The sequence below is a fragment of the Myotis daubentonii genome, chromosome 7 (genome assembly GCF_963259705.1).
Source record: "Myotis daubentonii chromosome 7, mMyoDau2.1, whole genome shotgun sequence".
Taxonomy (NCBI): Eukaryota; Metazoa; Chordata; class Mammalia; order Chiroptera; family Vespertilionidae; genus Myotis; species Myotis daubentonii.
Genome location: NC_081846.1, coordinates 40,840,222 through 40,853,181, shown reverse-complemented (window position 1 = coordinate 40,853,181; position 12,960 = coordinate 40,840,222). Strand labels below are relative to the sequence as shown.

The window sequence follows — 12,960 nt, the reverse complement described above, 5'->3', positions numbered from 1 at the left end:
CTTGAAGTAATATTAAAATCCTCAGGAGACTCATCTTAGAAACAAGCATTAGAAAAGGACAAAACATCCTTGGTTATGCTATTATAGCATTTCATAGTAGCAGACAAAGAGCTGGTTTGTTTTAACACTAAGATTCAAAGGTAATTATTATACTTTATTAGAGCATTTAATCAACATGTTCACCTTTGGACCAAGTGTAGAATAAACCCGTAAAGGCTAAGTATCATGTAGAAAGACAAAAGCCTATCACAGTGCTGGTCTTCCTTTTCAAGATTTTTCCCAACTGTCACTTTAAATTTAGAGATTTTCGATATTTTTATACAACTATTTGATTAACAAGATTCGTGTTATGCCTGGCCAGCATGGCTCAGTGGTTGAGCATCGACCCATGAACCTAGGAGTCCTGGTTCAATTCCTGGTGAGGGCATATGCCTCGGTTGCAAGCAAGATCCCTACTGTGGGGCATGCAGGAGGCAGCCGATCAATCATGCTCTCTCATCATTGGTGTTTCTATCTCTCTCTCCCTCTCCCTTCCTCTCTGAAATCAATAAAAATATATATATTTTAAAAATATGTGTTATGATCATTACGATAGCCCTATGAGACCCAGTTATAAACGGCATGGAAAGATGAGAGACTAATGAGCATGTCTCCTTTGGAAAATACAGGGCAAGCCGCCGCCACCCTATCAGAACCTGACGGGCACCTGCCATTGTCACTGAGGGACAATGTCTCTAAATTGAAGCATTATGTTTGAGAAGAGAAAAACCTTTCTGATGGTTAAGGCTAGGAGCCAGAAACTGTCCTTTACGATTATCAACCATGCAATAAGAAATCACGTGTAGTTCTAAAGAACTCTTGAATGCACACAGTTCAATGAGGGAATCCACCCACACATCATTTACATCTCTAATGCATTCCATTTCTAATAACTGATTTTAAAGGCATTCTTTGGGCAGAAACTTCAAAGAAAAATTAAAAAATAAACCCAATAGATGATTTCTTTTTATTCCCTGTAGAACATTACAAAAAGTTTTGGAGTGACTATATTTCAGAGCTTGTTACGTTAAATTTTAAAAATAAACAATTTTACTCAGAAAAAAACTTCCCGAATGTACTGTTAAGTGTTATCTTATGTATATTTTATTTTCTTCACTTTTCTCCTTTCTGTGGCTTGTACAGGATAGAAATGGTGATGGGGGAAATTTTTTTGAAAACCCTATTCTTAATGTCACTCTCTCTTTTTTTAATCACCAATGAAAATTGCCTTGGCATTCACAAGGAGCAGGGAAGATCATGTAGGAGTTTGCCTTAAGCTAAGTATGAAGGTGTCCACAAAGTTGGAAGCGAAAAATACAAAAAACAATTAGCCATTTCACTAGGAATCGGAGTGTATGGTTGAATTACAGGTTAACTTATTACTTTTTATTTTATGAGTATGTAAGAGTCATCTCTCATCATGGAGAAAATCAGGAAGCACAAATGCTACTACATGGTGAGAAACAAATATTCCGCCTCGTGTTTAAAAAATATATTTTCTTGTGCTAAATGAGCTGAATGTAAAGGGCAGTTGGCACCGATACCCACTTACTTAGATGGAATAAATCAAATGTATCTATAATTTGACCTCTGTGGGTATATTTCACCTGGTTATTTCTTTTCAGAAAAGAAAACGGTGCATAGAACTTTTTCCCAAGATGATCTGTAAAATGAATTGTGAGTTGGGCTTCCGAGTGCAAATTGTGGAAAACAAACTGAGAGTTAGAGGTTTTTGTTCCTCCTTCTAGCTTTTAACCGAGTTCGTGATGCATGAGATTGTCTACCCCAATTTTCATGTTCTATTACTAATCTCCTTCCTTCATTATTTTGAATTTAAGCCCTGAATTTCCAGCTTGGAAATGTCATATTTTTCAAAGCTCATGCTTTATCATAATGAAGCAGAGCTCTCACATCAAAATGAATGTACTGCCACTTGACAGAGAAGTTAAAAGTGAAATTTCCAATAACTGTCTCATACCAAACATAACATGTCTTTTGATGTTGTTCTTTGAGCCTCACATTTTGAAATTGGGAACCTCAAAAAAATTGCAGAATTTAAGGAAAAAATCATAGGGGGAAATGACCTTCTTAGGTCCAGGACTTTTCCCTTCCCTTACGTTTTAATGAGTTCAAGCTATAGGAACTCAAAGATATGCCTTTAAAAGTACTTTATGAAATGCTATGCTTACAAGTCAGACATTCTGTGGAATATTTTGCAATCCCCTTTGCATAAGCAGAAGTTTTAATCAACAAATTTTAGTCAATAAGAACACTTTCCACCACCATTTCCTATAATCAGGGGAAATCATTTGATTTAGTAATTATATTAGTGTTTTCTACACAAGGAAATATATCATAATGACTTATAAGTAAGAGTTCCCATTTTCACCTAATATTTTACTTAATTTTAATGGACTATACTTAGTTTTTAAATGTTTGAAGGCCTACATTTAAAATATTTATCTTCTGACAAACAAAAAATTAGATGATATATATATATATATATATGTATAAATATATATATGTGTAAATATATATATGTATAAATATATATGTGTAAATATATATATATACACACACACACACATATATACATATATATATAATATCTTGGTTATTCTGCTGTTTTTTGCAATGTCTATTTGCAGAAATAAAATATTTTCAGGAGTGCTATTCATTTGCTCTGTTATAGAGAAGGGAGACTTTAAAAAAAAGAATACAAACCTCCAAGGCACTTTCAAAAAATTCAGAGGTCAACCTGAGGAGCTCCCTTCTTCTTTCAAGCATGGAGACCAGGGCTGCCCATGCTTCGCCCAGGGTGCTGGCCATGGCATCGTACACCTGACTCTGATCCTTATTCTCTTCAGCTGTCTTGTCTGCTTCCTGCAGGAGCTCCCATACCCGATCTTCCAAAGCCTAAGTCCAAGGAAAAAACAAGGTATAAGGCAGAGGACCAGTCAATGTAAAAATACAGCATCACATTTTAAACACTTGGATATTTGAAACTGTGTGTGGTCTAGGACGGTCTAGAAGAGAATTTATAAACTCCAGCTGCTAGGCAGGCAGGCACATCACGCAGGCAGGATGGAGCAGTGGAGATTATGGTAAACCAGGGAGCATGCCAGGCTAAAGGCATTCACATCAATTGTTCAAATACTAACAATTTATCAAAGGTGCACATCTACATTCCCAGGGGTACAGAATATTGTGTTAACCTCACATTAAAAAAAAAAAAAGCTGCCCAGCCTGTGTTGCTCAGTGGTTGAGCGTCAACTCATAAACTAGAAGGTCACATGACAGTTTTAAACATGTTTGTGTTTAACAACAGAGCATTAAAATATGTAAGTAAAAACTGACATAACTATGAGGAGAAATAGACAAATCTACCATTAGAGTTGGAGACTTCAACATTTCTCCACCAATAACTAAAATATCCAGCAAGCAGAAAATTATTGAGGATATAGAAATAAACAACATCCCCAGTCAACTGAATATAACAGACATGTATAGACTACTATGTCCAACAACAGAGAAATATACATTCTTCTCCAGCTCACGTGAAACAGTTACTAAGATAGACTATCTGCTGATTTTTACCTAGGCTTTTTCAAATGAATTTTACTTTTTTTATTTATATCTTCCTATATGTTTTGAATTTTTTATGAAAATATATTATTTTTATCATTGGAGGAAATATGATGTTCAATTTTTGCAACTATGTAACAGAGACCTATTCAGAAAAACAAAAAGAAAACATGCCATTGCTATACTGAAATAGTGAACCTGAGTTATTTCCAATTAAAGTTCTAGAACAGTTTTTTTCCTTCCTTACACTTTCAAATTATATCCTAAAACATAAACACTTCAACTGTATTATTATTCCCAGCTATTTGCTGTTTCTTTCTGTAAAAGGATCGTACCCTCATGCCTTCTAACATCAGACTTGTTCATGTGACTTGCTTAAACTAATGAAATGTAAACAGTTTTGTGTGTGACTTCTTAGCAGAAGGATCCTATCATGAAGATATGCAAAACTGAATTGTAATTACCATGAAGCAAACATGTAATGTAAGAAATAAAATCTGTGACTATGAGCCACTGCTGTTGGAGGATTATTTGTTACCCTACGATTGCCAGATAGATTGACAAATGTAAAATCATTTGTTAGACATTATACATTCAAGGTTCTCTTATGCTTAATACAGAAGGAAAATAATTCACAATGCAACCAAACAAAATATATAGACCAGAGTCTGACAATTTCATAGCTATCTCAAAAAAGTCTCCAGCAGATTGTGCTGGACATGCCAATGAGTTCTTAAGAGACATCCACTGAATATGTGTGATTTCTGTTCTCTTTGGTCTTTAGGCTAAAACAAACCAATGATTGTCTAAATTGCCAATAGAGATCACCAAATGCATATACTTTCTGTTTTTTTAAAAAATATCTTTGTATTGATTTCAGAGAGGAAGGGAGAGGGAGAGAGAGATAGAAATATCAATAATGAGAGAGAATCATTGATAGGCTGCCTCCTGTACACCCCACTGGGGATCAAGACCGCAACCTGGGCATGTGTCCTGACCTGGAATCGAACCTGGTTCATAGGTCAGCGCTCAACCACTGAGCCATGCCTGCCAGGTGCATTTTCTTTCTTATACAGCTATTTGAGAGCATGATATCTAGGCATTTCCTTCCTCTGTGACAAGCTTTAGGCTATCTTAAGGGCTGATTAACTTTGTATTGTGCATGTGTTTCATTTCATACTTTTTGTCAATGGAATAACTTAGCCTCAGTTTCCACATATACTAGCCAAAAATATGTAAGGAGAAGAAAAAGATTATACTAGGAGTTTTAATTTTAAGATATGTCATTTATATGACAAAGACTGTAGTAAGAAATAAAATTAGGAGAACTTGATAATTCCATGCTGGAGATGCAGAAGAGAATAATAAATAATAGGCAATGAATTCATTCTCAAGCAAAAAGCAAGTGAACACTTAACCTTTTAGTGATATTTTTCAGATTTGACATGAAGGTGATAAAATAAATCTGAAGTTGGCTATTTCCATGGCTAATAAGGTTGTTTCTGGAATTATTTTTTACATAGAATTCTTTCAGCCCTCTTAAACACATATGACTTAGTTCTTCTTAATACTGTTCTTTTACCACTTAAGTGACACTTTATAAATCAGTGATGCAGAGGTTTTGGGGGCAAGCAGCTTGGAGGACTACAATACTGGCTTCCAATATTTCCCATGACCTCCAATATGAACTGCAAAATGTTCTGTTCTCTGGAATTCCAAGGCCAGAACATAATTGCAGAACCCTCTGGGTTTAATCTGGTACAAGTTGCACTTTCTTGGAGATTTTCTTCAAGAAAACCAGCAGACATTTTGCTTTAAGGATTGGCAGAGAGCAGCTCTAACTTCTCTTGGAATTTAGACTACTCTTGGGGTGCTGGGACCAGAGGCCAAGTGAAGTTCAATGTTCCCCAGGCCCAATCCAACACCATCTGAAAATACTGGAGGAGAGAGGGATTCAAACAGAGCGGACTAGTCAGGATTCATAGAGCAGGAATATTTTTCAGCCAATCCAAAATCTCCGCATAATGATCAATTGAAGTATATTTCTGTGAGATTCCTGAAATGGAGCATGATCTGAACCCAAAGCCAAAATACAGCATCTGGGTGTTCTATATACAACACGTGGGTCTCCGTGATATGTCTTCAGCTTTGATAAAGGTGTTTGGAAGGCTTTTAGTTCTTTAAGTGTTTAATTTTCTATGGTTGGCCATGTATCATGTCACCCTATTGGTCAGGTCTTCCCTTCTGAATCTGGTGTCCTACATATGCTGCCTGCACTGGAGAAATACTGTTCTATTTTATTGCCCATTGCTGAGTCCCCAACGAGATTAGCTCTTTCTCCCCACCACCACCACAAGTAATAAGATATCATCATTTAGATAGCCTGAAACACAAATGCAAGTCATGTACTAATGAGAGGGCTAGAGGGCATAACACCCCATACATGCTCAAAAAAAATGATTTCAAGTCTGTAAAGGAAACACAAAAACATAAATTCTGTCTTGCTCAGATTTATGGCTCCAACACCTATCACTGGTTTTCAAAAATAAATGCCCCAAAACGAGTGTTTGAAAACATGTTGAGGCATTTTTAGTTGTGACAATGTGTTTGTGTGGCTTGTGGGGGAGGGGTCTGATGAAGGATTGTCCCACCAAACAGCAACCCTACTGAGAAACACAGACTGCACTGCACATAGTAGGGGCTCAATAAATATTTGTGGTTGAACATGGGGAAGAGGTCTAAGAGGTTTCTTTCTCTTGAAAATCATTTAGTTTTATTTCACAGGCTGTTAGAGGAGAGTTGAAAGGCCAATTGTTTCCATCTGACATCATCTTCAGGAAGCCTCTCTAACAAACCACAACGCGGCACCACCCCAGAGCAGCAGCACTCCGTTCCTTTTGGAACAAACCTTTCCGTAGTTATTAGAAAAAGTTTTCTGGGACTGGACAAAAACTTACCTCCTCATTCTCCAGATTGCAACACATCCCAGCGTTCTAATTGTGAAAAACTCCCTGATAACATCCTACACGTCTTCTATCTCTCTTACTTCTTATTTAAGAGTCCTGAAGAGTTTCTTTAAAAGTGCATGGTATTTAAATACTATAAAAATTAAAAGCAGCAAGCCGGAGGATATGAACAGTTGAAGCGAGCCTGGTGCTTCACTCCATCTCTTCCAACTGCCTCTCTCAGTTGCTGTCAGCTATAGATGGAGTTATTGTCTAAATGGAGGGAAGAAGCTCTTCCAGCTTAAAGACTATAAAAAATCATTAGGCCAAAAGGTGAATTAATATCTGAAAACACATCTGAAAGAGGAGAAATCTCCTTTTGGCATGTCTTATTTATCATTGCAGTCATAATACTTCAATACAAGTAGTATTTGTTTAGTGCTTTACAATTAAAATTTTTTTATTATCACCAGAGTATTTATAACATCCTCAATCAATAGGCACCTGTAGAAACTATTTCACTTAAATGGAAAGGGTGCTTTCTGTCCTCCATTGAAGCTAAAACCAAACTACCACTTGTTCAAATACAATAATAACCTCAATGACTCTGATGGTTCAGAGAAGGTAACATCTAATGGAATCGGAAGTTATTCAAGAAGGTAGTCATTCATCCATGCTCTCATTCATTCAGCAAGAATTGTTCAATCATCTCTTAAATGGTACAGATTGTGTTAATATATATAAAACATTGAGAAGGGGTACATCTAGTTATGATTGTGTTGTTTTCCTTTCTTTCTTAACACTCATCCACTTCTCATACCTGAATGGCTTCCATCCCCATCATCCTACTGAAATACATATTCTTGTATTCGTCACAATGACCTCATATTTGTCACGGCCAACAATCCTCATTTAATCACTTCTTTGTGATTAATACTGTTATGTGCTCCTTAAATTTTTCCCCTTTCATTTGCTTTTAGTACGCTCTGCTTTTCCTCCTGTGCTTCAGCTCTCTTTCACAGATGCACTTTCTCTGCCTGTTTTTAAATGTCTAGTTGTTCCAGGAGACCATTGTCTTTGCTCTGTTCTTCTTACTTAACAAGTGAGTGTCAGGGGAGGGGCTGAGGAAACTATATCAAAACCAACTGTGTGACTGTGTGACTTTTTCAAACTATACTTAGCTTCTTCCACAAGTTCTGATGTGGTCCTGGGGACAGAGGGCAAGTGACCCCAATGTTTGAATGGACTATTACAATGAGCCACGACTACTGATTAGATTGTCTCCATATGATACATGGAAGGGTGGGGTGCAGAAGGAAGAGTGAGCATCATAGTTCCACACCTCTTTCCAAGTGAATGCGTACTTTTTTCAATGGCTTCCCATGGATTTTAAGATAAAATTCAAAGTGCAAGCACAGTAAGATACTCAGTGCTTGATTCCCTTTCTAATCTTACTTTTCTCTGCTCATTCCCTCACACTGCTCTCCAGCATTCTGAAATTCTTGTGGCTCCCTGACACTCACACAGTCTAACCTTTATGCTACAACCCAGAATGCTCTTCTTTCTTGCCTCACACTCTTCCCACTCCCTCCTGTGCCTCACCTATACCCAAATAATTCCTATCATCCTCAAGACACTGTTCAGGGGTTAACTCTTTTAACAAACCTTCCCTTACCCTCATCCTCTATGGGTCTTGGGTATTTGTCCCTCTAAAATGCCTTTCACTATCATAGCAATTGTTTTATGATTATGAAAATAATGTCAGTTCATAATTTCATATTAAAAATGGAGGAAATTTTTAAAAATAAAAATTACCTACAATTCCAATGGCCAGAGATAACCACCATTATTATTCACTTGGTTTTACATAAACACATACAGAGAGAGAGAGAGAGAGAGAGAGAGAGAGAGAGAGAGAGAGAGAATCACATAGCAGTGATTTTCAACCTTTTTCATCTCATGGCACACATAAACTAATTACTAAAATGTTGTGCCATGTTGGAGAGATTTTGGAAAATGAAGATTCCTGGGTCCCACTTCAAAGGATTCTGATTCAATATATGTGAAGTAAAATAACTGGAAATCTGTTTCTTCAAAAAACAAATCTCACTTGATTCTGATGTATAACCACCTTCCCACACATCATTCTTCTAGGGGATGGAAAACACGACATCTATCCATGGGTGAATATTAGGGTTTTTAAAAGCCGATCTATTGCTACCTATAGGCTTATCAGGGTGTCTGAAAATTTCTCCTTATGGTAATTCTTCTAATGTAGGCATTTTCTCTATAAAGTTCTGATAACAGTGCATAAAAAAAGGTCACTCCCTGCCTAACACTTGTCAGTGACTATTCATCAGACATAAGATAAAAAAAAAACAACCTCCTTTCTGTTGCATATTTGGCCCTCCAGGACCTAGTCACTGCCTACCTGTCCATCCTATCTTTCTCATGACCCTTTTCCCAAACCCCTCTCCCTAGCCCATGGTCCAACCATACAAAACTACTTACTGCTCTCTCAATGCTCCACACTGGGTCATTCCTGGGGACTTGGTATGTGCTTTTCCTACTGCTCAGGCTATCTACCTATCCTTATATCCCTGGCAAATAATCTTAGAAAGAATTCCCTGATTCCTTCCTACACTGCCCTTTTCTCTATAACTACTAGGGGCCCGGTGCACGAAATTCGTGCACTGGGTGTGGGGCAGGGGGGAGTGTCCCTCAGCCCAGCCTGCCCCCTCTCACATACTGGGAACCCTCAGGTGTTGACCCCCATCACCCTCCAATCGCAGGATCAGCCCCTTGCCCAGGCTTGACGCCTCTGATAGAGGCGTCAGGCCTGGGCAGGGGACCCTCATTTCCCCCCATCACTGGTTCTGCCCCCAGCCCAGGCCTGATGCCTCTGGCCTAGGTGTCTGGCCTGGGCGGCGGGGACCTACAGTGGCAGCGGGGGGGGGGGGGGGGGCGCCGCGATCACGCGGGCTCCGCCCCTGCCCCTGCAGGATGCCTCTGGCTGAGGTATTCGGCCCGGGCAGTGGGGACCCGCAGCTGCAGCGGCCCCGTGATCGTGGGCTCCGCTTTAGGCCCAGGCAAGGGGCCCCTAGCTCCCGGGACTGCCAGCTTCGACCAGGCCCAGCTCCCATCGCTGGCTCCACCCCTACTTCCTGCTATCACTGGCCAGGGCGGAAAAGGCGCCTGATTCTCTGATCATGGCTGGGGGGCAGGGCAAAGGCGGCCCCAGGGCCGCCTTTGCCCTGCCCCCCAGTTCTTAGCTCCCCCCTGGGTTTCCGATCACTGTCAGTGGCAGGGGGCTTCTTCCTGCTTTCCCTTTAGCCTCGCTGCATTGTGCCTACATATGCAAATTAACCGCCATCTTGTTGGCAGTTAACTGCCAATCTTAGTTGGCAGTTAATTTGCATATAGCCCTGATTAGCCAATGAAAAGGGTATCATTGTACGCCAATTACCATTTTTCTCTTTTATTAGTGTAGATATTTTATATGTTTTTCTGCTGAAGCCCCTCCAAATATATGGGGCTTCCTTGTTTAAATATCCATCCTGTGTAATGATTTATATGTAAATGATTTAATACTGGAAAGAGAAAGCAAATACAGAACAATGTTAACAATTAGTAAATCTAGGTAAAAGATTTCTGTATATTTGAAATATTTCAAAATGCAAAATTCCCCCAAACTGGCCCACTTTCATAGAAGCTTCTTGAGTGCAGGAACCATGCCATATGCATCTCTGCATTGCCCGCATCTAATTCAGTACCTGCTTCATTAACTATTGAGTGAATCAGTGAGAGGGAAGCTTTCATCTAGTGGAAAACAAGTTGAATTTCAGCTGAGGTTGGAAGGTGGGGGTTGGCATCATGGTGAAGGGTAAGGACTAGAATAGGCTGGGCTTTATAAATGGCTGACAGAAACTGTGTTTTTAAAAGGTAGCAAGTGCTAGACATGGTGAGTTGGGGTGAACTGGCTCCAAAGCAAATCTTGAGTATAACTTATACCTCTATGTCAGCACCAGCACTTCAAGAATTATTTTTGATTGGGGGTTAGGGAGGTTTTCCACATAGATAAAAATGTATCAGTCTATTCATTTGGAACTTCAATTTTCATACAGCAGAAATACGTGTAAGTTGTAATTATCAAACTTTCAATGTTATCCAGATGTTTTGAACTTTTAAATAATGACATCAAACTAAATGCCTGCCAGTGGCCTATTAGTCCAACTCTCCCACATCTTACTTGATTTGCAGCTAAATAGTTGGCCTTTGCAAAAAATAATAATCACTCTGGTCCTATCTTTTGACAGTGTTAACCTTGCTAAGGAGCCACATCATTCCACTGTAAACTGGAGAAACCCATCTTACCAATGAGCTTCCACTTCCTACTTATGACTTTCTGTGTGAGGCGGTCACCCCGCTTTCTGTCCCTGAAGAGTTAAACACACTGAGTTCTCACCTCTCTGGTCTTCTCTAAACCCTTTAGACCTTCAATCCCCGCCACCTGCTTTGAAATATAATACAGCCCTCCCTTCACCTTGGTGCCATCCTTAAATGTGAAGAAAGTGGCAGTTGGGTTACACAAAATATCACAAAGAAAAGTTAGACGCTGTCTGAGGTGCAAAAAATATCATTCAATATATTTTCAAAGTCTAAAGAAAAAAATAAATTTCTTATCCCTTGGGGGGAAAAAAGGACATTTTCAGACTTAAAAAAAAAAAAATCTGTTCTCAGATTGAAGAAACCTCAGGGCATTCACCAAATAAAACACTGAGATTAATTGACAGAAACGGAAATAATGCGGGGGTTTTTAAGCTTGTTGCTAAACAGAGCAAAATGGAATGCCCAGTTTACAGGGTAAGCAGACTTCATGTTGACAATGAGATATGGAGCTTCTAAGATGAGCCATCATAAAAAATGGCTTGCCTCAGGATTCGGTCAAGGCCAGCTTAATTTAAGTTTTCCTCTCCCACTTGGTTAGTTATTAAACTCAGGAAAGTATTTTGGAATTGGATCTGAGAAAAAGACACTCTGGCAAACATCATAAAGTTGGTTATTTAAAGAGATGCTAAAAGGCACTCCTTTGCCTTTGGGCCCCAAAAGAATAGGAGACCAGAGATATTTTGTGATACTTGAAAAATGCACTCTGTCTTTTTAAGTGTCGCTTTGAAATCGCTGGTTTTAAGTATAGCATATTTTATGGACATTACACCACCTCGACTGCCATGCAGAGCACAAAAGGGATTATGGATTTTCTCTTCAGTGGAGCATTAAATGGTCCCCTGAATAGCAATTTTCCAAAAGAGCAAATATCTGTGGTATAGGCTGCATATGTTTTCCCAACACTGCAGAGTCTACCTGTAACACAGACTGTGAGATACAGGTAGAGTCTCCAGTTCAGAGAAATAATCTCAGGTTTACCACTGAATTGAAGACAATTTAGGATACTTGAAAGCAATGAATGAACAATTTAGAAGCTTTTGAAAATAGTAGCTAAGTTATATTATTTTGTTAATTCTCTTCCACATAACACCACAGATTTGTTTGGGTTTTTGCTGCTCTTTTTAACTGGAATACTTTGCACTTTCTTCCCCCCGCATTTTTTTTTTTTTTTTTTTGCCTATCCCAAACCTGCTAGCCTTCATGTCCGATTCCAGTGCCGCCATCTCCATGAATCCCTTCTATTCACTGCAGCCAAAAAGCAGTTTCTCCTTCCTCCGTATTTCTTTCTCACTTTATTTCCACCTTTCTAATGTGGATGTTATATTTCACTGCATAACACAATTGTGAATGAGCAAGTTTTAAATTAGGTGGATGATTAGCTAGACGAGAGCAAGGACTAGCTTATCCAGTTTTGTATGCCCTTCAGGACAGTATGATATTTATTTTTTAAAGTTATTTGAAATAAGTTAACTGAAAAAAGTAATAGCAAAAGAAGTAAAATCAAGTGCTTTAAAATCCATATTTGTAGAAGATGGGTCATTAAATTATTTTCCTAATAATAATATCCAGTTTCCATAGATCATAAGGTCCCAAAAGCAAAAGATCATAAGTTTCCATAAATCTTAAGATCATACCCTTCTTGCCTTTGGCCTCTCATGGCTCTAAGTTCAGGTCTTTGTGCTTTCTCCATGTTTTGGGTGATTTAAAAATATAACTGTGTCCTCTGAGCCAATGTTACAAGTCTATATGGCTCTGTCTACTTATCGTTAGAAAACAAAAGTCTATTTGGATCATAACACTTAATACTCCCAAATATTTCTGTCATCTTATGGGTCTCCCTAGAGCAGCCGTGGGCAAACTACAGTCCGTGGGCCGGATCCGGCCCGTTTGAAATGAATAAAACTAAAAAAAAAAAAAAAAAAAGACCGTACCCTTTTATGTA

The 12,960-nt window shown here is 38.7% G+C and overlaps 1 protein-coding gene across 1 annotated transcript in view; it reads right to left on the bottom strand.

Moving 5' to 3' along the window:
• CCDC141 (coiled-coil domain containing 141) overlaps positions 1-12,960 on the bottom strand; it is a 172,738-nt gene that overhangs the window by 135,813 nt on the left and 23,965 nt on the right. Inside the window, exon 3 of the mRNA XM_059703945.1 lies at positions 2,764-2,955. Coding sequence (XP_059559928.1) covers positions 2,764-2,955 — 192 coding nt within the window. The remainder of the gene's footprint in view (positions 1-2,763; positions 2,956-12,960) is intronic.